At 43.2% G+C, this 26,433-nt stretch overlaps 1 protein-coding gene across 3 annotated transcripts in view; it reads right to left on the minus strand.

Annotated features, from left to right (window-relative positions):
• Positions 1-1,218: 1,218 nt before the first annotated feature.
• Positions 1,219-26,433, minus strand: part of LOC135539351 (testis-expressed protein 2-like) — a 57,260-nt gene continuing 32,045 nt past the window's right edge. For 2 of the 3 annotated variants that reach the window (XM_064965175.1, XM_064965174.1), the window contains exons 3-13: positions 23,939-25,487; positions 19,650-19,850; positions 19,056-19,371; positions 18,561-18,793; positions 18,205-18,369; positions 17,380-17,479; positions 10,943-11,069; positions 6,473-6,586; positions 6,085-6,294; positions 4,538-4,658; positions 1,219-4,326 (exon numbers count right to left, since the gene is read on the minus strand). In XM_064965175.1, the coding sequence (XP_064821247.1) occupies positions 4,165-4,326; positions 4,538-4,658; positions 6,085-6,294; positions 6,473-6,586; positions 10,943-11,069; positions 17,380-17,479; positions 18,205-18,369; positions 18,561-18,793; positions 19,056-19,371; positions 19,650-19,850; positions 23,939-25,462 (3,273 nt within the window). In that variant the 5' untranslated portion in view covers positions 25,463-25,487 and the 3' untranslated portion in view covers positions 1,219-4,164. The remainder of the gene's footprint in view (positions 4,327-4,537; positions 4,659-6,084; positions 6,295-6,472; positions 6,587-10,942; positions 11,070-17,379; positions 17,480-18,204; positions 18,370-18,560; positions 18,794-19,055; positions 19,372-19,649; positions 19,851-23,938; positions 25,488-26,433) is intronic. The other variant, XM_064965176.1, reaches the window with a different exon arrangement.

The raw sequence follows: 26,433 nt of genomic DNA on the forward strand, positions 1-26,433 counted from the left end.
GTAGAGTAGTCTCTTTCACAAACCTCCTGCACAGGTACCACAGTAACGCCAGAGTCCTCTGCTGCCTCGTCAGCACCACCTGGCTGTTCATCTCCTCCTCCTGTGGCGGGGTTCCCCTCCTCTTCCCCTCCTCCCTCACCCTCCATTGGATGCCGTGGGGACCAAGATGGTTGACTCTGTCAGCACTACAAGAAGGTTGTCTTTGTGACACTCAAGTCACAACAACATTGGATTTGATTGCAGTCAAAAAGGCAGGTAGTCAACCGATTAAGAGCTTTGGTACCAGTAACCGAAAAGGTCGCTGGTTTGAGTCCCCCAGCCGACCAGGTGAAAAATCAGTTGACGTGCCCTTGAGCAAGGCACTTAACCATAATTGCTCTGGATAAGAGTGTCAGCTAAATAATGTCACCTGCTCTTTTAACACCCTTTCATTGAAAGCCTTACCTGCTTCTTGAGTTATTAAGGCAAAAGAAAGGTCAGAGAGTGAAAATAATGTATTGAAACAATAATGAAAATGTAAAAGTTGGCTGACAAAGCCTCCTGTCATCACCTGGGAAGACATGACAGAGCAGACACAAATCATTTGATTCACTAACGTTATGAAGTTGACGACATAATAATCTATTAGGCCTTCATACCTTTGCTTCAAAATGAAATAAGATAGATATGATGGCTATGCCTACTACACGCATAATGTTTCTCATTGCATGCTGCTATCCACTTGAAGTTGGCGTGCTTATCGGTTATATGCTATTAACGCTAACTGAATAGCATATTTTTCATTTGACAACGAACAGCTTAAAATACCATTATGTTTGAAATATTATCGAATGCATAAGTTACTAAACCTTACGGTTGCTTTATCACCTCTTCAGCAACAACAAATAATCCTGTAGCTAGTAGTACTAAATTGAATTTGCAAACTTAAAACAGGCACTCACCACTGTTTGTCAGCCGGTCAGGCGTTGCTAGGAAACGATACACTTCCGTGAAGGGATAAGGGGGTTAGAGCCTAGTAATTGAATAAACCGCCCCTCATGAATATTCATGATTGAAATTTGTGGACAATTCAAGCGTTGCAGTATATGGGTTTACAGAGATGAATGAATTTGAACATTTTAAATATTGATGCATGGGCATGTGAGTGTGGCAGTTATAATAACTTCAGTATATGACAAAAACAATAGGATCATAAAAAAAGAGTGAATAAGCAAATAATTACAAAGCCAGCTGATATTTTTTAATAATTTGTACCACAATACCATTGCAATTCATAGTCGTACAAAAATCGATAACAGAAAAGAACAAAGCCTGCTAAATCAACAAATAACATTATTTTGTAAAAATAAAAAGGCATCATTTTAGATAACTTCTTTCGGGAAACTTTGTCTCTCCCAACTAAGAGACATGTTCCAGCCAAGCAGGAGACATGGATGAGGCTCAACAAATTTGTCCTTAAAAATCTAGATAATCCATCCATTTGCAGAATCATCAACTCTTTTCGTATAAATCTGGATGTGATATTCATATCATTCTGTCATTGTACATTGTCTTTCAGACAAGCAGACAAAGCTTTACAAAACGTTCTAATTCAACCTGGTACTATGCCTACATTCAGGTCCATAATTATTGGCACCCCTGATAAAGATGAGCAAAGAGACTGTATAAAATAAATAACACAAATACTGAGCTATATTGTATACGCCAAAACATTTGAAAATTATTTTATACGAATACAATTGCTCAGAGAATACAATTGCTCATTTTTTAAGTGAGGGGTCAACATGATTGCCACCCCTGTTTTCAATACTTTTAGCACGCTCCCCAGATCCCTCCCACTGTGTTCTCCAATCTTTTTTAAAATGTTCTTTAAAGGCTCAGTGTCATTATTCTCACAAAGGTACAGTGCTGGGGTACTGAAAACAGGGGTGCCAATTACTTTGACGCCTACCGTTTTGATAATCGATTTAATACTTTTTAAACTAAATCTCTTTCTCTGAGCAATTGTGTTAATATACAATAAATCACAATTTCAACAAACAAAAAAATGCATGCAATATAGCGCAGTACGTATAATTTATTTGATATTTTTTTTGGCTCATTTTTATCAAGGGTTTCAATAATAATAATATTACCAACCAAATAATCAATAAATGAAAATGAAGAAAGAAACGAATTAGAAGTACTGTTAAAGGAAAGTGAAAACGAGATATTCCTTCATCAATGACATTCTACAACAGTGCTTTAGTGTCCTGACAAATAAAAGGAATGAAAACAAATAGGAATTCATGTAAACAAATCCAATACTGTGCATTTAAAACTTCAAAATTAAGAAAACATAACAGTACAGTATAGAAAATGATTCAGACTTCAATAGTGATGATGTTTTAGATTTAAATTGTTTTTGGAGTTAACAAGTTTATTTTCCCAGTATTAATGATAGTTTTGGCAAAGGGTACACTACATCATTTAGTTTAACTCTACCAAGTGTCATGGAGCACATCTGGCAAGGTGGCTCATTTCCAAGCATTGGCAACTGTTGATGATGGCCATTTGAAAATACACACACACAAAAAAAAACTTAAAAAACATCATTTGAAAGAATAAATGAAAACATATGTGGTGCCGAGCACCACAGGAATGGTCTCAACGTGCCATGGGTATTGTACATGCTAGAGAGAGTATAACACAATAGCACTGCAAAGATGCAATACATGTCTGTAGATACAATTGCATTAGTGTTTACAAGGAAAAAATTAATTCAAACTTCTGTTTAAGTTGTGCAATACTTGGCATACCCCAATCAAAATAATCCATGTGTTTGGTTAGGAATAGTTTCCATACAACAAACAATAAAACAGTCCAACAATCTGTCAATATAGCCATACATACATTCAACAAGTGTTAGGCCCCTTATGTACACCTCTTCAGAAATACATTTCTATGAGATGTATCTTCACAAGATTTTATATATATATATATACTACTTTCTCATTGCTCACCTCATGTCCATGTCCTTAGTTAGCAAGGAATTTGCATAGGCATTAGTGAATTAAAGACACGTGTTGCCTAGGTAATGACGGCTAACCCTATAGCATTGGCTTCCAGAGACAAACGAGGGGAGGGGCTTCATATAGCTGCTTCCATATAGATATGGACACAGTGATCATTTGCATATAAAGAGGTGTGGTGTACAGTGAAGAGGGGAATAGGTAGAACTTTCCCCCTTGCCACTGATATACAGTAGGGTCAGACATATTCTCATCCCCAAAACAGTTAGAATTTGGGGTGGAGTAATCTGATTCTAGACCTGTAGTAAAGGGGAACTTCTACCCCGAGCAGTAAGATATGTGGGGTCACAGCAAGTGTACATACTGTTAGTGTTCACCTGGACACAGATCATGAGCATTAGGACACAAAGCATAGGGTAGCATTGATGCCTCAAATCATATGGCCAATAATACATGTGACATTGTCAAAAGTATCCACTCCTGCTTTTAGTGTCAGGCTTCACACACACAAATGCTCACTCAAATGCAGACACACCTGTACAATAACAAAAGTATAATCTAGCGGTTGCATGTCTCATTCAACTATTTCTTTTCACTCTATTCTCTTGATTTGGGTCCCCAAACAAAAGTTGTTTCCTATCGAGGACGTAAGGTGAACGGTGAATGCAAAATAACCATGTGTTCATAGGACACTGTGTAACCTTATAACCCACAGAAACTCTTCACTCCGTTCCACCTATACCACTAGCCTCTAACCTGCCCCTGTCAAAGGTTGTATCACTGTTACATGTGACATTATTTAAAAAATTTAATTTTCTAAGTCTGTTCATCCTACACAGATTTAAAAAAACAAAAAAAAAAAAAAAAAACAGCAGTGACAGTTTTTATTTTTAGTGTTTGTCCTTCCTGGTTGGTTGACTGACCTGTCTCGTTCCGTCAGTGAGCTTGTTAAAGGGTCAAAGTTCATCTGATGAGGTCATCCTGTTCTACCAGTGACAAAAAAAGACCCTTGGGTATGGAGCTATTGGAATGTCTATGTGGTAACGGATGTCTTTTTGTATGTCCTTATACACCGACAAGCCTTATACTACTACAAGGCCCCTTGGCTCCCATTCTAATTCACACGTTTCAGGCAAATACTGTAAACAATCCTTCATATGCCGTTAGTGGCACCCCCCTCTGTTTCGGAGGGCTCTGTTTCCCTCTGGGTCGTATCGGCTGTGGAGGCGGAGGGCGTTCCAAAAGAGCGGGGGTCCATGGCAGAGTGCATGATGGTCAGCCACAGGTCGTCCATGTTTGGCATGACAAAGATTTTCTACGTCGGAGAGAAGATGGGAGAGATTCAGAGGTGATACATTTGGATGTAGTATGCGGACATACAGTTTGGACAAAGTACACAGACACAGGCATGCAGACACAGGCATGCAGACACAGGCATGCAGACACAGGCATGCAGACACAGGCATGCAGACACAGGCATGCAGACACAGGCATGCAGACACACACACACACACACACACACATACCTGAAACTCCTGGTCCAGTTTCTTCTCGATCCAGTCGGTGACGTGGGCCAGTGTGACCTCTCGCTCTCCCAGTTTGGGCCGAGCCTTTAACTCCAGGTGGGGTGGACTCCTGAAGCCATACCTGCGATTCAAAACAGAGTCAACAAACACACTAAAGAAACACCAGGGTGTAAATTTCAACTATAACAGATCACGCAGCACTCATTGGGTCATTGGTTATTGTACTGTGTGGGCAAGTTAACCTTTTGAGTGTAGGGGGCAGTATTTTGATGTTTGGGTGAAAAACGTACCCAAATGAAACTGCCTATTTCTCAGGCCCAGAATCTGCATATAATTGTCAGATTACGATAGAAAACACTAAAGTTTCCAAAACTGTCAAAATATTGTCTGTGAGTATAACAGAACTGATATTGCAGGCAGAAACCTGAGGAAAATCCAACCCGGGTGTGCTGTTTTTCCTGAAAGCTCTCTGTTCCATTGCCTGGCTTCGCTCCATTTAAAGGGATATCAACCAGATTCCTTTGCCTATGGCTTCCCCATGGTGTGAACAGTCTTTAGACATAGTTTCAGACTTTTATTTTGAAAAATGAGCGAGAAAGATCACATTGCGTTATTGTATGGCTGGGTGCCAGCAGAGTTTTGCATGTGCAACAGCTTGGAGCAGACATTCTCTCTCTCTCCTATTGTAGAAGCTACAGTCCTGCTTGAAATATTATCGATTATATATTGTAAAAACAACCTGAGGATTGATTATAAAAAACCTTTGACATGTTTCTACGAACTTTACGGATACTATTTGGAATTTTCGTCTGCCCGGTCGTGACCGCTCGAGCCTGTGGATTTCTGAACATAACGCGCCAACCAAATGGAGGTATTTTGGATACAAAAATAATCTTTATTGAACAAAAGGAACATTTATTGTGTAACTGGGAGTCTCGTGAGTGCCAACATCCGAAGATCATCAAAGGTAAGCGATTCATTTTATTGCTTTTCTGACTTCATGACAAATCTATTTGGCTGCTAGCTGTTTGTAACGTTTTGTCTGCTGAGAGAGATCTCCTTACATAAACGCTTGGTATGCTTTCGCCTAAAAGCTTTTTTGAAATCTGACACGCCAGGTGGATTAACAATAAGCTAAGCTGTGTTTTGCTATATTGCACTTGTGATTTCATAAAAATGTAATATTTTTAATAATTTAATTTGAATTTGACGCTCTGCAATTCAGCGGATGTTGACGAAAATGATCCCGGTAACGGGATGGGTGCATCAAGAAGTTAATGGTAAAGGTTACTCAGAATAATAAGGTACATAAAATGTCAGTTTTCCAGGGATGTGATCAGTCACCAGCAGAGGGCTCAAGTGCATTGAAGAACAGCATTAACTAATGCACAACAGTATGCCAACAAGTGTTTGATTGGCACCCCTATAATACTATATTAAAGTGTATTCATTATGTATTGAGGTGGTATGAATGTGTTGGGGTGTAGCATATCCTGTTGGTGGACGGAGGTATGATATAGTTATACATGAAGCTGTTAAGAACATACCATATCCTGTCAGTGGGCGGGGGTGGGATGTTAACGGCCAGCGTTCCTTGGAGCGCCTGTACTTCCACGGTGAGCAGCAGGGGCGTGTTGGACACCTCCTCCATCTTCTTCTTGATGAACTCCGTCTCGGTGGCCTTCTGGAAGTACTTGGACTTGGCGATCTTGTCCACGAAGCGCATGATCTTACTGGGCTGGCGGCCCCCCATGTATCTAATGGAGAGGAGAGATTTAGGGGTGTTACTTTGTCGCGCAAATCTACCTTGATTTATGTAAAAGTCTGAATTAAGTTAAAGTCTGGATTACATACAAGTAGTACAGAAAGGTACTTGAAAAAGGTAAACAAGGTAAATAATCAGGGTTAAAGTAAATACACTGTAATTAGTCTCACCCCTCTGCTCCAGGGACATCATTGGTGACCTCTGAACTATCCTCTTCGTCGGAGGACCCTGCACTGGATGATTCCTCATCACTGTCCGCCAGGCAGTACGTCCGTGGTCTGTACCTGGCACACACACACACACGATTCATTATGGATTCATCAGAGGGAGATGAACTCCAAAGCCTGTTCACACGAGGAAATACAAGTGTTTTTCTGTGTTATTTTGACCCTTTGTAGTCCCCCCCCCCCGCCGAGCACATTGAATTATTGAATACTTTATTGAGTTTCTCACAGATTTGAAACATTTGTTGTGGTATTGTGTAGAAAGACATGACAATTTAAGTTACTGAAAATGCATGAGTTCAGTATATTGTTAGTTGTTTTGAACAGTGTCTCAGTCTAGGGTTATATGATCAGGACTAAGAGAACATTAAACCTTTGAGATTAAAGTCTTATCTACAGTTTAACTGCAAGATATGAATTGCCACAATGATGTTTGTTCTTCAAATGATGTTGTTAATGAAAACAGAAATATGAAATAGCCCACATTATCTAGAAAAATGTATAAAAAGGTTTTGTGTTTAAGAGGATTCCATTTGTTTCAGGTTTTTCGTTTCAAATTCACAATTTAAAAGAAAAACAACAAATGTGAGTGCTCTAAGTCCACAATAACGCTTAAACCACATCAAGAGACCACTTCAGGTCTGGGAAAAAAAAAAAAAAAAAAAAAAAAAAAAAAAAAAAAAAATGGGGTGTAGTTTCATGTGCACAGCAAGCAAGTAGTGTGATGTTAGAGTTTGCTAAACAAATGCCCACTCGTGATATAATTTTTCCAGGTAAACATAGGGTAGTTTGTAGTTAACCTGCACAGTTAAATGTTGTTGGGAAAACCATCTACCAGAAGACATTTCTTTAGCATAATTGTTAATGACTTACACAAAGTGGTAGACCCGCGCGCCACACGCATACAGAAGGACATTTTCAATGCCTCTTCAGAAAGTTGCATTGATGGATTCTGTTCATGTTAGAGGTCGACCGATTAATCGGAATGGCAGATTAGGGCCGATTTCAAGTTTTCATAGCAATCGGAAATCGGTATTTTTGGACACCGATTTTTTTTTTTTTTTTTTACACCTTTATCTAGGCAAGTCAGTTAAGAACACATTCTTATTTTCAATGACGGCCTACGAACGGTGGGTTAACTGCCTTGTTCAGGGGCAGAACGACAGATTTTTACCTTGTCAGCTCAGGGATTCAATCTTGCAACCTTACAGTTAACTAGTCCAACTCTCTAACCACCTGATTACATTGCACTCCACAAGGAGACTGCCTGTTACGCGAATGCAGTAAGAAGCCAAGGTAAGTTGCTAGCTAGCATTAAACTTATCTTAAAAAATAACAATCAATCATAATCACTAGTTAACTACACATGGTTGATGATACTACTAGTTTATCTAGCGTGTCCTGCGTTGCATATAATCGATGTGGTGCGTATTCGCGAAAAAGGACTGTCGTTGCTCCAATGTGTACCTAACCATAAACATCAATGACTTTCTTAAAATCAATACACAAGTATATATTTTTTAAACCTGCATATTTAGTTAATATTGCCTGCTAACCTGACTCGTTGTGAACTCTGTGAAGACTATTTTTTCCTAACAAAGACAGCCAACTTCGCCAAACGGGGGATGATTTAACAAAAGCGCATTTGCGAAAAAAGCACAATCGTTGCACGACTGTACCTAACCATAAACATCAATGTCTTTCTTAAAATCAATACACAGAAGTGTATATTTTTAAACCTGCATATTTTGCTAAAAGAAATCCAGATTAGTAGGCGATATTAACCAGGTGAAATTGTGTCACTACTCTTGCATTCATTGCACGCAGAGTCAGGGTATATGCAACAGTTTGGGCCGCCTAATTTGCCAGGATTTTACGTAATTATCACATAACATTTAAGGTTGTGCAATGTAACAGGAATATTTAGACTTATGGATGCCACCTGTTAGATAAAATACGGAACGGTTCCGTATTTCACTGAAAGAATAAACGTTTTGTTTTCGAGATGATAGTTTCCGGATTCGACCATATTATTAATGACCTAAGACCTCTGAGACTTGGAGTAGTTGTTCCCCTTGCTTCGAGGGTGGCTGTTGTCGATGTGTTCCTGGTTTGAGCCCAGGTAGGGGTGAGGAGAAGGACGGAAGCTATACTGTTACACTGGCAATACTAAAGTGCCTATAAGAACATCCAATAGTCAAAAGGTATATGAAATACAAATCGTATAAGAGAGAAATTGTCCGATAATTCCTATAATAACTACAACCTAAAACTTCTTAACTGGGAATATATTGAATATATTGAAGACTCCTGTTAAAAGGAACCACCAGCTTTCATATTCTTCTCATGTTCTGAGCAAGGAACTTAAACATTAGCTTTTTTACATGGCACATATTGCACTTTTACTTTCTTCTCCAACACTTTGTATTTGCATTATTTAAACCAAATTGAACATGTTTCATTTTATTTTAGGCTAAATTGATTTTATTGATGTATTAAGTTAAAATAAGTGTTCATTCAGTATTGTTGTAATTGTCATTATTACAAATATATATTTTTTAAATTGTCCGGTTAATCGGTATCGGCTTTTTGGGTCCTCCAATAATCGGCAACGGCGTTGAAAAATCATAATCGGTCCATCTCTAGTTCATGTCTTATGATAAACTTGGGAAAAGTCATTACAGTTCAATACATTTAGTTTTTTAAATATTGTTGAATTCCATTTTAATGAGTTGCTGCGCAACAGTCTTTTCTTGGCCATGTTCTGTTATAATCTCCACCCGGCACAGCCAGAAGAGGACTGGCCACCCCACATAGCCTGGTTCCTCTCTAGGTTTCTTCCCAGGTTTTGGCCTTTCTAGGGAGTTTTTCCTAGCTACCGTGCTTCTACACCTGCATTGCTTGCTGTTTGGGGTTTTAGGCTGGGTTTCTGTACAGTACTTTGAGATATCAGCTGATGTACGAAGGGCTATATAAATAAATGATGAATCGCCATCTTCATCGAATGTTTTCATAATTTGTCTGCATGTAAGCGCCAAAAAGCTTCGGCCTACCAGTAGCCTATGAAAATTAGGGAGACAAGTGAACGACTCTCTCACTGATGCGATTCGGTAGGCTACACTGACAGATGAGAGTCACTCACTTCAGCGACACTGTCTGGCAAGACACAACATCCTAGGAAAGGAAACCTAGGAAATCCTTTGGTTTACTTGTCCCCGTGTGATACCATTTACATATAACCACGTTGTGTGATTTATGAATGGCAAAGGTGTATAGGAGAAGGACTATATTCAGTCAGTTCGACACCTATGATAAACTAGTAAACACTTGTTGGAAACACCCAAAAGAAAAGAAATGTGTGTCAGAAATTAAAATAGGCTAAGTCGTGGATTTCATAAGCATCACTCTCTCTACCTACTCCGTGTAAAGGAATTTAACTACAACCAGAGATCTGTATATAATGACAAGATGCTCCCTACCAATGGGGGGAGTCGTCCCAAACAAGGGAAGACAGGCGACAAGCTTAGGTTTAAAATAATCCCATAGGGCTTATTTTGGAAAGATTTTGGAGAGTGAAACCTCTCGCTTCGACTCTTCCTCTCTGCTGCGTTTCCTGTCATCGCTCGCTTTGTGACAGGCGCCTATCCTATCAATAGATCTGTAAAAGAATCATATCGTTCATTCGAGCAGGACAGGGCTCGACGGACTAGCGAATTGAAACTTTTAAAATGAAAAGTAACCTAGTTAATATGAAGTGGAAAATGTAGCAAGCTACAAATGAGTCGAACTGGATGATTAGCCGACAACATCAGCCGGCGCGAATGGAAAACACTGAGATGGGATGGAAGCCATCTGTAATGAAATGACCACAAAAACAGATTGAAATTAAAAGAAAATGGAAATGAGAAGGCCCCAGAGAAACTCAGCACTCACCAGGTGAAGGAAATATCCATGTAAGGGTGCGTCCAGGAACGGAAGGAAGGAAGGACAGACAGAGAAAAAGGGAGAGTGTACAGAAGACCAGTTAAGAGAACAGGTCGCTAAACCCCTGATCCTGTGGAAAGCTAATTCTCTCATTATGTGTTCAGAGGTGGAAAACGGTGGAAACCAGTTGTTTCAAGAACGTCAGTGCAAATTTGTCAACAAAGCAGCTATTAATAAGGTTAATATCCCACTGGATAGTGAAGAGAATGTCTCATACTTCCCATATGGCTACACAAATGTTTACTGTGGGAAATTAAGGTTATTCCACCCTGTGCAACCACCTTCGAGAGTAATTATGTTCATTCAATGTTTCATGGGTTAACAGTATTTTAACTGACACTGTAAACCTAGAATGAACGTTTATAATCATTATTAGAGTAGGTCACACACCAGTCAGTGTTGTGTTTAGTGAGGACCGTTCCTTCCCCTTACCCATCCTTGCTGATGTCTCTGATGCGCACGCCATCTCCGTCCTTCCCCAGTCTGATCAGGTTCATCTTAGTCTCCAGGGTCATCAGGAAGGAGCCGCTGTACGAAATCTCCAAGTCAAACCACAGACCTGGGGGAGACAGACAGACAGAGGTTGGTGTGTGTGTAGGGCGGGCGTGTGTCCCCGTGTGTGTAGTCGAAATTACACATCTCAATGTTTGTTTGGAAGAATGCCAATGGAGTGGAGGAACACATTAGATGATCACGTTGACAAACAAAACTACTTGACCCAGCATTGAACAGTAACCTACCACCACTGACCGCAGCATGAAGACAAATAGCATCGCTTCAGGTAAAGTCATTGGAAACTACAGTAAGTGATGAACTTTCCAGATCTGCAGAGCCTAAAAGTTGAGTAGATCTGGCTAAAGGTTCTCAGTCTGTGGCGAATGCTCCAGGACACTAGCCTTCAGTCTGCCATTGACTTCTCCCGCCCAGTCTTCCTCGCTCCCCTGCCTCTTCCCCTCCCCCTAGCATCTCGGACCCCCACATTCATCCCGCTCTCAAATCTCCCTCCCCTCTCCCTCCCTCCATCCTTCTCCCATTGCCAGACAGTGGAAGAGAACCGAAGTGAGGGATACAAAAAGAGAGATCACAGGGCCCTTTGAACAGAGGGGAAACAGTTGGACTCCGTGCGATACCCCTCACAGGGCTCGTTTGATGTCAGCGGGGTGCTCCTCGCTGCATAAACATGCGTCTCTTCTGAAAGCCCCAGCTCTGTTAATCTGGGTTAGAGAAATACCCTATCAAGGCCCCGGCCCAAAGCCTCCCTCACATGGGGCAGACCTGGGTTCTCCGAACAGGGGGACCATCACACACACTATTACACAGCAGCACGGGAATACAGACACACACTAGCACATACACGGTAACACACACACGCACATCATGGAACTGTACTTTGGGAGAGAGCCACTTTACACCACTAGGGGGCACTCCTGGGTTGATAGATGATGCAGGCGTGTATGTACGTTAGTGAGAGACCATGCACTCTCTCTTAGCAACACAGTAAGACTTCACACTAACACACCAGTTGTATCTCTCCCACAGCAGGAATGATGGGAATTCTAACCGGCTTAATCAGACAGTCGATCAATAGATGACACACAGACTCATACGGTGCATTCGGAAAGTATTCAGACCCCTTTACTTTTTCCACATTCTGTTAAGTTAAAGCCTTACTCTAAAATGTATTAAATTAATTTCTTTCCTCATCAATCTACACTCAATAACCCATAAAGACAAAGTGAAAACAGAAATACCTTATTTAGATAAGAATTCAGACCCTTTGTTTTGAGAGATTGAGCTCAGGTGCATCCTCAGTGTCTCCTGACCCCTCCTGTCTCAGCCTCCAGTATTTATGCTGCAGTAGTTTGTGTCGGGGGGCTGGGTCAGTTTGTTATATCTGGAGTACTTCTGTCCAATTCGGTGTCCTGTGTGAATCTAAGTGTATGTTCTCTAATTCTCTCCTTCTCTCTCTCTCTCTCTCTCAGAGGACCAGAGCCCTAGGACCATGCCCCAGGACTACCTGGCATGACTCCTTGCTGTCCCCAGTCCACCTGGCCGTGCTGCTGCTCCAGTTTCAACTGTTCTGCCTTATTATTATTCGACCATGCTGGTCATTTATGAACATTTGAGCATCTTGGCCATGTTCTGTTATAATCTCCACCCGGCACAGCCAGAAGAGGACTGGCCACCCCACATAGCCTGGTTCCTCTCTAGGTTTCTTCCTAGGTTTTGGCCTTTCTAGGGAGTTTTTCCTAACCACCGTGCTTCTACACCTGCATTGCTTGCTGTTTGGGGTTTTAGGCTGGGTTTCTGTACAGCACTTTTGAGATATCAGCTGATGTACGAAGGGCTATATAAATACATTTGATTTGATAAGAAGGCTGTGCCCGACAGCGTTAGGGGTTAAGGGAGGGCAGGGCTGATAGCGTGGGGGGAGCTGCGAGAGATGTATTGAACGACCAACTCTGGCCTAATTGGGGTGAGCTGGAATGGTGACGAGACAGACGAGCAGAGCAGGACCAGACAGACAGACAGAGAGACCGAGAGAAAGATGTGGGTCCTTAGGTCCACCGTCTATTCCACTGCCAGTGAGTTTTATTGATCGTGGTTGCCCAGCAGTTTCCAGTAAGGGCAGAAGGCAGAGACCTTGAGCTGGCACTGCAGTGGGGTTGCCAAAATAAAAATAAAATAAACATGTTTCAGAGATGAAAATGTAAAGAATTTAAGGTTATTTGTTGATGTAAAATGAATGATGTTTTCCAGCTAGATTCGTCAGCAAATTCTACTGTTCGTGAGAGTTCAATATTGACCTAATCCCTACTTACTTGGGGGCCTATTTCGAAACGGTTGCAGTATATGATCATTACCAAGTAACATTAGGTTGCGAGATAGTGGGACTCTGTAACCTAGTTGGATCGAACCACTATATCATTGACAACATCTTACACTGCAAAACATCAGCCAATAACACAGTATTTTCCCAGAAAGCTGATTACTCTTTAAACCCATTACAACTCACACAAAAACACAATTAACAACCCACAAAAAAATGGTTGTCTCTGGAAGCCTGGGTTGTGTTCATTCTTATTGGAAAAGAGTAAGTAGCCCCTCCCCATTTCACTCAATACTTTACTGTTTGGTGACTAATGAACACAACCCAGTCCCCCTGAGTGTAGTGGAAGTGCATTCCTCCAACTCCGATCCAACAGAATCTGTTCCCCTCAGCCTGTGGTGGAATCCATTTCCTTTCCCATTAAGTCTCAGAGCGCTGGGTAATAGAAATGACAAAACACTGGAGGCAGTGACTCACAGAGGAACAGCAGGTAGATACCGAGAGACAGAGAGTGTTTGGCAAAAAGAGGAAGAAATGGTATGAGAGGAACAGAGTGAGGGAACAGAGAAACTGGTAGAATGAAAGATGGGTAGTGTAGAGAAGCGACAATCCAACTGCCAGACATGGATACACACATTCTTTCACTAGTGTTCAACTCTTCTTGACGGAACTCAGCCCTGTGGGGGAAGCAGATTCAAGACGGGGCCCTAGCTAATTTATTTATTTCACCTATATTTAACCAGGAAGGGCTCATTGAGATTTAAAATCTCTTTTTCAAGAGCGTCCTGGCCAAGACCAAGTCATTACAAAAATTACAGACAAACATGATAAACTACAAGTAATCTAGTAAAAACCATAGAATTCACAAGAGTATAACAAAATCAAAAACAGCAAATTAAAAACATTGACAGGTCAGGGAATCAGTCTCAAAATCATTCATCAGTGATTTAAAAACACCAATCGGGACAAGTTCTTCCAGTTTAAAAGTATTTTGTAAGGCGTTCCAAGACGATGGCGCAGAGTACACAAAAGCCCTTTTACCAAATTCAGTTGGGACATTTGGAACAGTTAGCAGGATAAAGTCCAGCGAACAAAGAGAGTACCCACCACATTTCTGAAAAATAAAAAAATAGGTAGAAACCCAAAATGGCTTTGTAATTTTTTTAAATTTATCCATTATTTTACCAGATAAGTTGACTGAGAACACATTCTCATTTGCAGCAACGACCTGGGGAATAGTTACAGGGGAGAGGAGGGGGATTAATGAGCCAATTGTAAACTGGGGATGATTAGGTGACCGTGATGGTTTGAGGGCCAGATTGGGAATTTAGCCAGGACACCGGGGTTAACACCCCTACTCTTACAATAAGTGCCATGGGATCTTTAATGACCTCAGAGAGTCAGGACACCCGTTTAACGTCCCATTCGAAAGATGGCACCCTACACAGGGCATTGGGATATTTTTTTTAGACCAGAGGAAAGAGTGCCTCCTACTGACCCTCCAACACTACTTCTAGCAGCATCTGGTCTCCCATCCAGGAACTGGCCAGGACCAATCCTGCTTAGCTTCAGAAGCAAGCCAGCAGTGGTATGCATGGTGGTATGCTGCTGGCATAAATAAAAGTATACCAGTGATTGAGCCTACAAGTGACTAGAGAAGGCCAGCCAACCCTGGTATACAAAGTGTAGTGGTGCATAAGGGTTTTGCAGTTTAAAATAAATCTCAATGTGCCATGGTAAAGGGTGTCAATTGATCGCAAACACTGAGCGGAAGCATTCATATATAAAATAACCCCATAGTCTAGTAAAGGCAAAAATGTAGCTGATACCAGCCTCCTTCTGGCTTCAAAAGAAAAACAGGCCTTATTCCTAAAATAAAATTCCCCATTTCAGCCTCAATTTTTTTTGTAAGTTATTGAATATGCAATTTAAAAGAGAGGGCGACATCAATTAAAATTTGAGGCCATAGGATGGAGGCCATAGGAGGGCCATGCCCCAATGGAGTGGGGCATTCAGTGGGCCAGTCATCGTTGGCCATTGCTAGAATGTAAAGTACCTGATCTACATGTCACATGAACCCATCTCTCCTAATATTCACACACTAATAAGATGCAAGAAAATCTACACTGTGGGGCATAACTTCATTAAGGGTGTATGTACCCAGAAATGACATGTGCTGTGTATGCACCCAATAATGATTACCTACTGTGCAAATACGGAAGGTAAGGTGCTTGACGGTTAGATGTTACGAGAGACACTCCACCTCTGATAGAAAGCAACCAAACGACAGTCACTCTACTAAAGTTGAGGCATATTCACATTATGAGCTGATTCATATTATGTACCGTCCAAACTTCTGCTCAACTGTACTCTACAAACTGCAGTGTGTTTGTACTGAGAAGTTGGTTGTGCAACTAACAGCCAAGTCTATGGCCCCTCTAGTGTACCTCAGCCTTTATTTACTCAGTCTAACAGATAACCATGTGACCCACTCAACAGCTCAGGACTTGATTACATTGTACTTAGCAAGGCATTTTCCCGCAAAACTCATTCCATCACAGTAGCAGAATATTCTAAACAAGAGATTGATTAAACATAGCACGGTACTCGTCGATAATGTTGTCAATGAGTGATATTGAGCGAGTAAACGCCTATCAGGATTGGGTAGACTCCTGTGGAACATAATGATCAAATTCTTCTTAATCGATATATTCATTGAGTTGAGGTATTGCCCCTACTGGGATTGGAAATGCTCCTCCTGTTGATGAACGTAAATGTTACAATTCTTAGTCTTACAATACAGAGTGGAAGCATAAAGTCATCACCGACATGGACCAGTCTGGCGTCTCGTTCAATGAATAACCTACTGTGTCATTGTGGTCGGCTTAGTCGTTGTTAGCACTGTTAGCTAGCACTGTGTCTCTCAGTGGTGTTACTGTCTCCTGGTCCAGGGGTTATGACAGAGCCGATGAACTCAACACAGAGCCCTAATATTACAATCTTATTAATCAGAGAAAGGGGCTGGATAAGGGAGCGGTGGGGAGTCATCACAAAAACACACCGACACGTCCGTACTCGGACAGAGCAAAGAGAGAAAATGTACATGTGTTAAACAGTAGCGACGTGTGCGAATAAATCAAGAGAATGTAAAATCAGCCTGTCAGAACAGAAATGACAAGATTGTTATAATACTGTTCTTGCATAAAATGGTTGTTTTATGCAACAGAATAGGGGATTTCTAGAACACTCCTCTGTGTGTGTGGGCTGAAAGCAGGCTTCTTTAACACTGACAGTGGATTTACAATGGTTTGGTGATTAGACAACATTCCATGATTAGTGTCTGTGTGTTTGTCTGTCGGTAACAGGGAGAACTAATCTCCAGTTCCTTTAAAAAGAAAATATTTAGTATTCTAGGTTGCGTTAGTATTATTGTGCAAGTGAGCAGTATGTGCCTTTGAATAAATCCTCTCATCTGTTATTTGTCCTGAACATCCAGGAGGATGGACGTTACTAGAAAATTCTGTGGCATAGTCCTGCTGGTTGGGCTCTCAACGAATCAACTTCGTTGACAAACTTCATTACTGCTGGAATAAAATAATAAAGTTGATGTGTTTTGAAGAAATGTAAAAGGTCTCTCCTTTTGATTGCAATAATTCCACGACACGACATACAAACACCCACAAAACTGCCCGTATGTTTATAGAGAACCATGCTGGCCTGAATCTACAGTTCATGCCTTCTAAAGGGCCTTCCTGAATGAAACAGTGATTCTAATAAACAGATTGCACAGCACGGCTCTAAATGACAGCCCTGCATCTGCCACAATGTCACCACGCATCGGAGGGGATCAATTGCAACGCAGGGGCGGTGTGAAGTGGAATTCAAACCACATTGCACAGTGGGAGCCTGGCTGAGCGAGTGTGTTAGTGGCAGAGTATGTGTGTTTGAGTGTGTGTATAAACACAATGCATTGCAATTTTCTTCATTGGTCAGGATTTGGTTGATGGACATTACAGTAGAACACATCCAGGGTTCTTACCTTGATGGTCCACTGAGGGTTTGGAGGCGCCAAGGATTCTGGGAGTGGCCACGCCCATGTCCAGCTCTGTCAGGGTCAGCTCGTTCATGAAGTAGGGGAGCTGGAGGAGAAAGAAACAGTCAAGCAGATCTCTTTACACACGCACAGTCAGCAGCTGCAGGGGTATAGTAAGTGCAAGTTAGAGGTTGATGGTAACAGGCCACTCACTCGCTCCTTCGACATCTCCCACATTCTACTAGTCATTCTCTTCTGCCACAAAGGCCCCTATCGACTCCCTCACACCGGCTAGCTGAGACAACAAGACTAACAGCCAACATCACCACATGACATTGGGAATATGACCAGACGAAGGGCTATTATGGGGCTAGTAACAACCCCAAAGATGAAACAATGGGGGTAATCGAAGGACCAGGATACAAAACAGGGATGAAGAGAGAGAGGAATGAGAGTCTCTCTCTGAGCCCAGTGTGGAGTCTCTGAGTCCTGTGGCGGGGCTGCACAGCGGAAGTGGCTGACATTTAGAGTGTGTGTGTTTGTTTGTGTGTGTGTGTCCCTGCAGAGTCGGAAGGATCCACTGTGAGGCATTAAGTTCCCTGGTCAATTTGTTTTGTTTTTTTCATTATTAGTCATGCATGGCCCATTCTTGCTCTCTACTCTTCTTCCGAGCCAAATAAACCTTGCACTCTCCCTCTTCTTCATCCCTTCTGGAGCTCAGTGGTAACAGAATACAGTACAGATACAACATTGTAAGAATGCTCTTAAGCACACACGCCCTTTGTCACAACAGGGCCATAGGTGAGAGGCAAGAGGTCAAAGGCCACTCACCCGGATCTTGCTGAGTTTCATCTGGATCTTCTTCGAGACCACGTCGGCCCAGTAGGGCTCGCCCAGGAAGTCCCATGCCACCCGGCCAATCAGAGAGTTCACCCAGGCAACAGGCTCCTCCTCCCCCAGCACCAAGACAGGGCCAAAGCTACTGCTGCTCAGCAACTAGTAGGGAGGCGGGGACACAAGAGGAGAAAAAAATGATAAACTTTAACTTAGCACTGTAATTTAATTAATTTACTGAAATTATGTATAATAAAAACAAATTATTAATTTAATAATAGAGTACAGTAAAGTATTTTCTTTTTTTTAAAGACACAAAAAGAGAAAGAAATAAGGGAGTGTTGATGGTGTACCTTCTTGCCCAACCCAGGGCTACTCTGTGGACTCTGGACTACGGGACTAGTGGCAGCGACGGGGGTGGCAGTGCCAGTCTCGGGGGGCACCAGGGTGGCCATGTATGCACTGTAGTCCAGTAGGGACTTGGTCTTGGCTGTTATGCCTGCTGTTGAGTCCTTGGTCCTTGGCTGAGACGCTAGCACCTCGTCCAGACTGCTGCGGCTGCTGCTGCGACTGTGGGAGTTCAAGGCTGACGGTGGGGGGGCGAACAAGATATTAGAAAGAAGCAGCTAGATCAAAATATTTCATGTGCATTATGAAATACAAATGTAGTCTTGCACTTTCCTCAGGTGCATTCACATTGTACACTATATATGTGCAAGCATGCTAGCGCCAGACATGATTGTTGAATTAAGAGACTCAACAAGTAACAACTTCCTGTAAATAACCCGTATGGAAGAATGTGTGTGTAAGTTGGTCCGTGAGTGTGTCACCAAGATCAATCCACTGACCGGTCTTAATCCCCTGCAGACTGGTTGCCCTCTTCATCCCTGTCTTGGAGGCCAGCAGGATCCTCCGGTGCCACTCCTCCTTCTCCCTCCCTGTCCGACCGAACAGGTACAGGGTCAGCTCTGGACCACAGTACCTTTTGGCCTCCTCCGTCCCCGCGCTGGCCTCTCCTGTGGCCGTGGTTCTCTCGTGTGTGGTTTCGCTGTGGTCGCCCTCTGCCTTGGACATGAAGTCGTCCTGCTTGGCCAGCTCGATGCAGATAGGGTACTTCTTGTTCCACACGCGCTTCCTGGCCAGATTCTGGGGCACCAGAAAGATCTAGAGAGGGAATACAAGGATTAATTGAGTTGGGTGTGTGTGTGGCCTAATGGGAACTTAAAACTGAAATGGACTCCAAGACCAAGGCCAAGTACACACACCACATATACTATATGTAATATATAGCAGATGGTGACACATACACCCACAACCCCTCTTCACCCCCGCCCGTAGCTGATCGTGGGTCAATCTGCATTTTCCACTTTAAAATGGTTAAGGTTAGGATTGGGGTTGGGGAAGCTGATCCAAGATCTGTACCTAGGCGGAAATGCACCCACCTTGCTGTCAGTGAGGTCGTAGATCTTCTGGCTGATGTAGCTGACGTCGGGTTTGGATTCGTTATGCGTGGCCCGCCGGGCGATGTTGCGGTTGGGTTTGGACAGGCGCAGGATGGAGCCCTCCAGTCTCACATACACAGAGTGTGTCAGAGTGGCGTGGTATGTCTCCGGGTCGTAGTTCACTATCTCGTTCATCCAGCCCTGCAGGGTGAGATAGAGAAATTAGTCAGGCATTTTTTTGGTACGCATTCCCAGATCTGTGCATCGACACAATCTTGTCTCGGAGCTCTAAGGACAATTCCTTCGACCTCATGGCTTGGTTTTTGCTCTGACATGCACTGTCAATTGTGGTACCATATATAGACAGGTGTGTGCCTTTCCAAATCATGTCCAATCAATTGAATTTACCACAGGTGGACTCCAATCAAGTTGTAGAAACATCAAGGATGATCAATGGAAACAGGATGCAGCTGATCTCAATTTCAAGTCTCATAGCAAAGTGTCTGAATACTTATGTAAATATATATATATGTAAATATATATATGTAAATATATATATGTAAATATATATATATATTTTTTTTTTTAATACACATATATATATATATATTATTATTATTTTTTTTTAAATACATTTACAAAATGTATAAAAACCTGTTTTCACAATGATTTTAGGCACCTGACAAAGCAAATTAATGTTAAATGCATGAACATCCGATTCCGTCTACGTATAGAAACTAAATCACAATCATTGTGTCAAAATTGAGATCACAACTCCGGTGTGTGTGTAGAAATGGTCTGGAACAGATAAGATGGCTTTGGTAATGCTCAAAGTAGGCTGCTGAGAAATATGATGCATGTCTTGTCAATGGACCTGAGCCTAAGTCTCTTTGGCTTAGTAGATAGCCTTTCGGCTCCTTTCCTGGGTTTGTTTGCGTTGTCATTTCAAATTATGAACATACAATAAGTATTCAAATGAAAAGCCAGTCCCTTTGTGATCTAAGGGCGCACCCATGTGTGTAGTTAGACCAAAATGATGTAGTTTGGTGGGTCAAAAGGTCATCATCTGTTTTTGAAAAATAGCTTCCAAACATATTTGGTGTAGAGGTCAATTAGAAAACTTTATGGTAGAAAATGAACTGTGTTGATTTATCTAGATGTTTTCCCCTCTGAAATCACTCCTGCTGGCTTAGACTGCACACTGTGTGTGTGTGTGTGTGTGTGTGTGTGTGTGTGTGTGTGTGTGTGTGTGTGTGTGTGTGTGTGTGTGTGTGTGTGTGTGTGTGTGTGTGTGTGTGTGTATGTTCTAATGTCACTGCTACCAACAGCTTCATTAAACTACTAGGCGTAATCAAATCTAAGGGGTGGAAATGAAGTCAGTCTAAATCCCTGGACATGCCCTATGCCACAGACGGGAACAGTAACTTCTAAAATGCTTAACCTTCAAACAACGGTGATGCCATCACAGACTCAAACACACAACTATCCACGACTTCACCTCAAGCCTGATGGTCTGCACTGTTCGGTATAGTGCTCCTAGTTTCTCCTAGTGGCTATCATCGCTTTTACAACCAGTGCATATTGTTCACGTCATTTCATTCCACCATGTGAAATATTTCACCGCCGGTTTGGCCTTGAACCACTAACACAATCCTCATCCAACGGCAGTAGATTGAATAGGATAGTAAAAACCGCAACAGCAGTCATCTAGTAACTCGCTGCTTCTTCTCCTCGTCAGCTGAGTCTGAAGTAGTGCACTATATAGGGAATAGAGTGCCATTTAGGATGTAACCTTCCAGTCGCATCTCGTCCCTTCCTCTTCGCAGAGATCAAGACGGCCCCTAGAGCTTTGCCATCACAGACACACAAGTCTCCAGCAGGAAACTTGATATAGGCCTAGATGTGCTGGTTCTATTGCTCCTACAGCTAGACATGAAGAGAGGGAGGAGGGAGAGCGAGAGAGAGAGAGAGCGAGAAAGAAAAACAGAAAAAAGAGAGGAGACAGAGAGGGAATGTGAGAGAATGAGAGAAAGAGAGCGAGACACAGAAAGAGAGAAGACGCCGTTGTCACCAAATTCTCATATTATAGTCATGAACAAAGCCTATCCCTTTTGTGTCCCAAACACCACCATTCACTGTCCCTTTGACTGACAAGGCCAAGCCCAGGACAGTAAAGCCTGCCAGTTAATGTGCTTGTGTGCGGTCTGCCGGTGATGTTATCATCAGCTTTCCAATATGTGGGGGTCAAACAAGACAGTGAACCCTCTCCATTATATTATGCGACTGACCGACTGGCCTTCACAGCCAGTCCAGAGGTGACATCATTTGGAAGAGGGCCACAGGACGTGGGGTGACCACTCTACCACAGAGTCTATTACTGTCTGGCAAGCTATGGAGGGCATTAGCAGTGAAGAGAAGTAGGCTAACAGGCTTTGAGTATGATATATAGCCACAGTGGGTATGGTCTGTCTGATCCATTTGAGTGCTAATGCTGCTGAATGAGGCAGCTGGCTAGCGCTAAAACAACTTCCCTCAGGTAATTTATTGTCTATTAGCGCTAACAATGGAGGATGAGGTATATTTGCCTCTGAGCCTCACTCTTTTGTTCCCTCTGACATCAAAGTGGTGAGCGAGACGATCTCATTTGATGCTCAAATAGGCGTATTTCTTCTCTGAATGGCACTTTATGTGGTCTGTCACAACAGGCATCTGCATTTGTCTAGAGACTCGTCAGTAGTCTAGAGGAGGATAATAGAAGAGGCTGTGAGAGGATGCTAGCAGATACCCATAGACTTCCAGTCATTGCGCTAACGTTAGTTAGCATTGGTTTGCAAAACTACCTGGAACTTTTCATACTGGACACCAAGACACAGAAATGGTATCCACTAGTTCATCTGACTCTGGGGGAGTAGACAAATCGGCTCATTGCTAAAGTCCCGAAGTATGCCTTTAAGCCAGTCAAGGATCACGATGGGTGCTGAAACATTGTACAGGTAACTGCCAAAATAAAGGACACTTGTGTAAATGAGGGATACAAAATATATTGAAAGCAGGTGGTGCCACACAGGTGAGGTTCCTGAGTTAATTAAGAAATTATCATCCCATCATGCTTAGTGCCCTTGTGCCATTATTTTGGCTACAATGTCTAGAAGAGAACTCAGTGACTTTGAAAGTGGGGCCTCAAAGGGTAGGGTGTCTGTGTGCGTCTCAGTCACCAGATCTCAAACCAATTGAACACTTATGGGAGATTCTGGAGCAGCACCTGAGACATTTTCAACCACCATCAACAAAATAACACCAAATTAAGGAAATTCCCATGTCAGAATAGTGTCGCATCCCTCCAATAGAGTTCCAAACACTTTTAGGATCTATGCCAAGGTGCATTGAAGCTGTTCTGGCATCTCACGTTGGCCCAACGCCCTGTTAAGACTTGTTGCCTTTATTTTGTCAGTTACATGTAGATGATCAGTCAGTCTAAAAAGAGACCTGATCTAGGCCTACTTCACGGTGCTCTTACAACTCATTCTCTACAAGGTTTGCAGAATTCCCAAATTCCCAGGTTATTTAAGAAGTCACCAGTTGGAGGATTCCTGGAATTAGGAGAGAATAAGCAGGGAGGAAATCCTCCAACTAGGATTTCTGAAAAATCTGGGAACATTAGAAGTTTCATGTGAAAGTATTTTAAAGGTGCTTTTATGAAAACAGTATTACATTGACAACAGCAGGAGCTAAAATAATAATTTGCAGCTATTAAGACCAGGCTACAAGACGGTCATCCAGCTTCTTCTTAAATTTACAATGAACACTCATGAGATCAAGGCTAGTGAATTACAGGTCAACTTTGAGAAATCGATCTCTCTAGTGTTCGGTCGAAAACAGATCTCTCTGATATAACACAAGTATTGGGAAAGTTCAACGTGATACCTTACCACAGCAGGTCTCTCATTGTTAACAAATAGAAATCCGGCCATTAGCTAGGTAATAATAACATGGTGTTATAAATCATTCATTTCTGGGGCTGTGTTCAGCACCACTGCCTATTCGTGTGACCATGGATTTCTGCATATCTTCAGTTAATTGTTTTTTTACAGTGATTTCAAACCTCTCCTCTGGGATCCCCAGACTGCCCAATGAATTTGCTCTATTCCAGAGCTAGCACTACTGATCCCACTTCGCGACTAATCATTAAGCCCTTGCTTAGTGAATCTGGAGTGGTAGTTCCAAACATCTGGGGGTCCCTGAGGAGGGGTTAGAAAACCAATAGGTTAGAAGACCATGGAGTTCCTCACCTTGAAGATGTTTGGCTCTTTGATGCCCAACTGGGCCATGTTCCACAGCCTCCCCTGGTGTCTGGGATGTCTGGAGCGATTGCCAGAAGGCTTGGGTCCGGCCAACCACACCACAGCGATAGCTAGCATGAACCCTAGTCCCACTCCGAGCAGCATACCCCCAACGTAGGTGGGCAGGGGCAACACAAAGTACCCGTAGACCAGCGCTGTGATGATGATCAGGGTGTAGTGTGGAATGCTGGGTGGTGGATCTTCTCCCTCTGACTTGTCGTCACTGCATAGTTCCGGACTGGCACGAGGGGGAAGTCTCACTTGGCTGCATGTATTGTTCGTTCTGTCAACATAATCCCTGTCGGTATCCTCAAAGTCCTCACTAGACAGGACACAGAAGTCCTCGTCCTCCAGCTTGGCCAGGGCTGACATGGAGCACTTGTCCAGGCCGAGAGAGGCGGAAGCGGAGGAGGACATCTTAGGACTTCTGGTGTGACTGGTGTCAGCGGTGGGATTTGGCAAGCTGGCTCCGTTTCCGGTTCCCTCGGACTCCCAGTCATCCCTGGTTTCCTCCTCCTTGATGCTGTTGTTGTTGTTGCTCTCCGGTTGGCCGTTGTTGAGGGAGGCCAGGCAGGTGAGCTCCGAAGCACTGGACGAGAGCGCTTTGGACCGGAAGGCACTGCTGCCAATGCCTCCGCTCTTGTCCTCCATGATCTTATTTAACATCTGGAGAGGCTCGTAGATGGCCTCTGAGAAACGGCGCTTAGTGTCCTCGATGCTCGCCTCCACAGACGCCTTAAAGAAGTTGCGGCTGTCTGGGGAGGTGAGCGTCGAGGAGGGTGCAGTCTTGGAGTCACCCCCGGCAACAACACCCACCGGGGCACGGGATTGGGTGAACTGCTTGAAGAGTTGCAGGTGGAGGCGGGAGTCCGAGAGGCGGTAGGAGGATTCCTGGGAGGTGTCAGAGGAGAGTGACTTGACCAGGGTTTTCATCGGGTGGCGGTGGCGCACGGAAGTAGGGGCAGCGGGGGAGATGGAGACAATCTCAGAAGGCTCGACGATGTCAGAGGATAGAGACTTGACCAGGCTGAAGAAAAGTTTGCCGCTAGACTTGGAGGGAGAGGAAGTGGACTTACAGTTGGAGGCAGGGGAAGGAGAGGAGCTCTTCGGTTCAGAGGGTAATGTGGAGGTAATGGAGCTTTGAGGACCAGTTGAGGATGACATAGGCAGAACTGCAGCCTGAGCCTCAGAGTTCAACCCGGCTCCTTCAAGGATCAGATCCTCGCTGGCTTCCAGGGCCTTCACAATGCCTGGGTCCTCCTTGGGTGCAGCAGGGGGATGAGGAGAGGACGCAACTGCCCCATAGAGCTCCTCTTCCTCCTCCTCCTCCTCGCCCAGGGGCGAGAAGTGGATGGTGATGGACTTCCGGGACAGCGAGCCCTGGACGTGGAGCTTGGGCACAGGTGGCGGCCGTGAGGCTGAGGGAGGAGGAGCTTTGGCGTTGTCTGCATGGCTACTGTGGCAGCTGGCCATCGCAGTGCTCCTGCTGGGTCACAGTCTAGGGAGATAGACAGGGAGAGGGCAAAGGTTACACACATGTCCCCATACTGTATCATTACCAAACAAACTCATACTACAGAGTATATGGCGTTAAATGGGTATTAATATTGACCACACATAGCCCTATGCAAATAGACACACATGAACCTACATAAACAGGAGGGCAATGTCAGGCATGTAGGCTATATAGTACATGACGTCCCCATGTGTCATTATCAAACAACCTCAACTCAGCCAGAACAAAGATCGGTTTCAACAAAGGGCATTAGACTGTTAAATCGAGGTTTGGGGGAGGAACCTACTCTGATAGCAGGGCTAGAAGGCGTATTACTTAGCAATTAACACAAGTTAATCAAGCCGAGTTACAGTAGCCATATCCTATGAGATGCCCCTATAATATCCTTCTTGAAAGCAGGGCCAAATCAATGAGGGGAAATGTAATTAAGCCCTTAAAGACTTCCCCTGGCTGAGCCCGTTCCTTTGATAGGGGATGGAGTCCAACATAGCTCTTACAGGACACCCACAGTCTTCTGACAAGCATGGCCACCACACTGAGGGACCAGCTGGCTTGCAGGGCTGGTGAAAGAAACCTAAAATACCACCCTGGAGGCCGATACTATTTCCTAGTTTGTGAGTGGCTGACACTGAAATCACGGCTACTATAGCAATGATTAATGGGAGAAATCAAAGGCAATCCCTGTAAATAGCACTGAATCGATCGTAAGAGAGACAGTCTACGATATCACAAGAAAGCAAGAAGCTAAAGCAGCAAGGAAGGTTGATGGTCCTAAGATGGGGCCGGAGAAGGCGGCGGACGTTTTACGTGTTTCTATCCAATTGTGTTTTAATTCGTTTCTCTGCGTTGTTTGTAACTTATTTTGTCATTTATTTAGTACCTAATGTTGCTGCTACCGTCTCTTCTAACCGAAAATAACTTCTGGACA

The sequence above is a fragment of the Oncorhynchus masou genome, chromosome 5 (assembly GCF_036934945.1).
Source record: "Oncorhynchus masou masou isolate Uvic2021 chromosome 5, UVic_Omas_1.1, whole genome shotgun sequence".
Classification (NCBI taxonomy): Eukaryota; Metazoa; Chordata; class Actinopteri; order Salmoniformes; family Salmonidae; genus Oncorhynchus; species Oncorhynchus masou.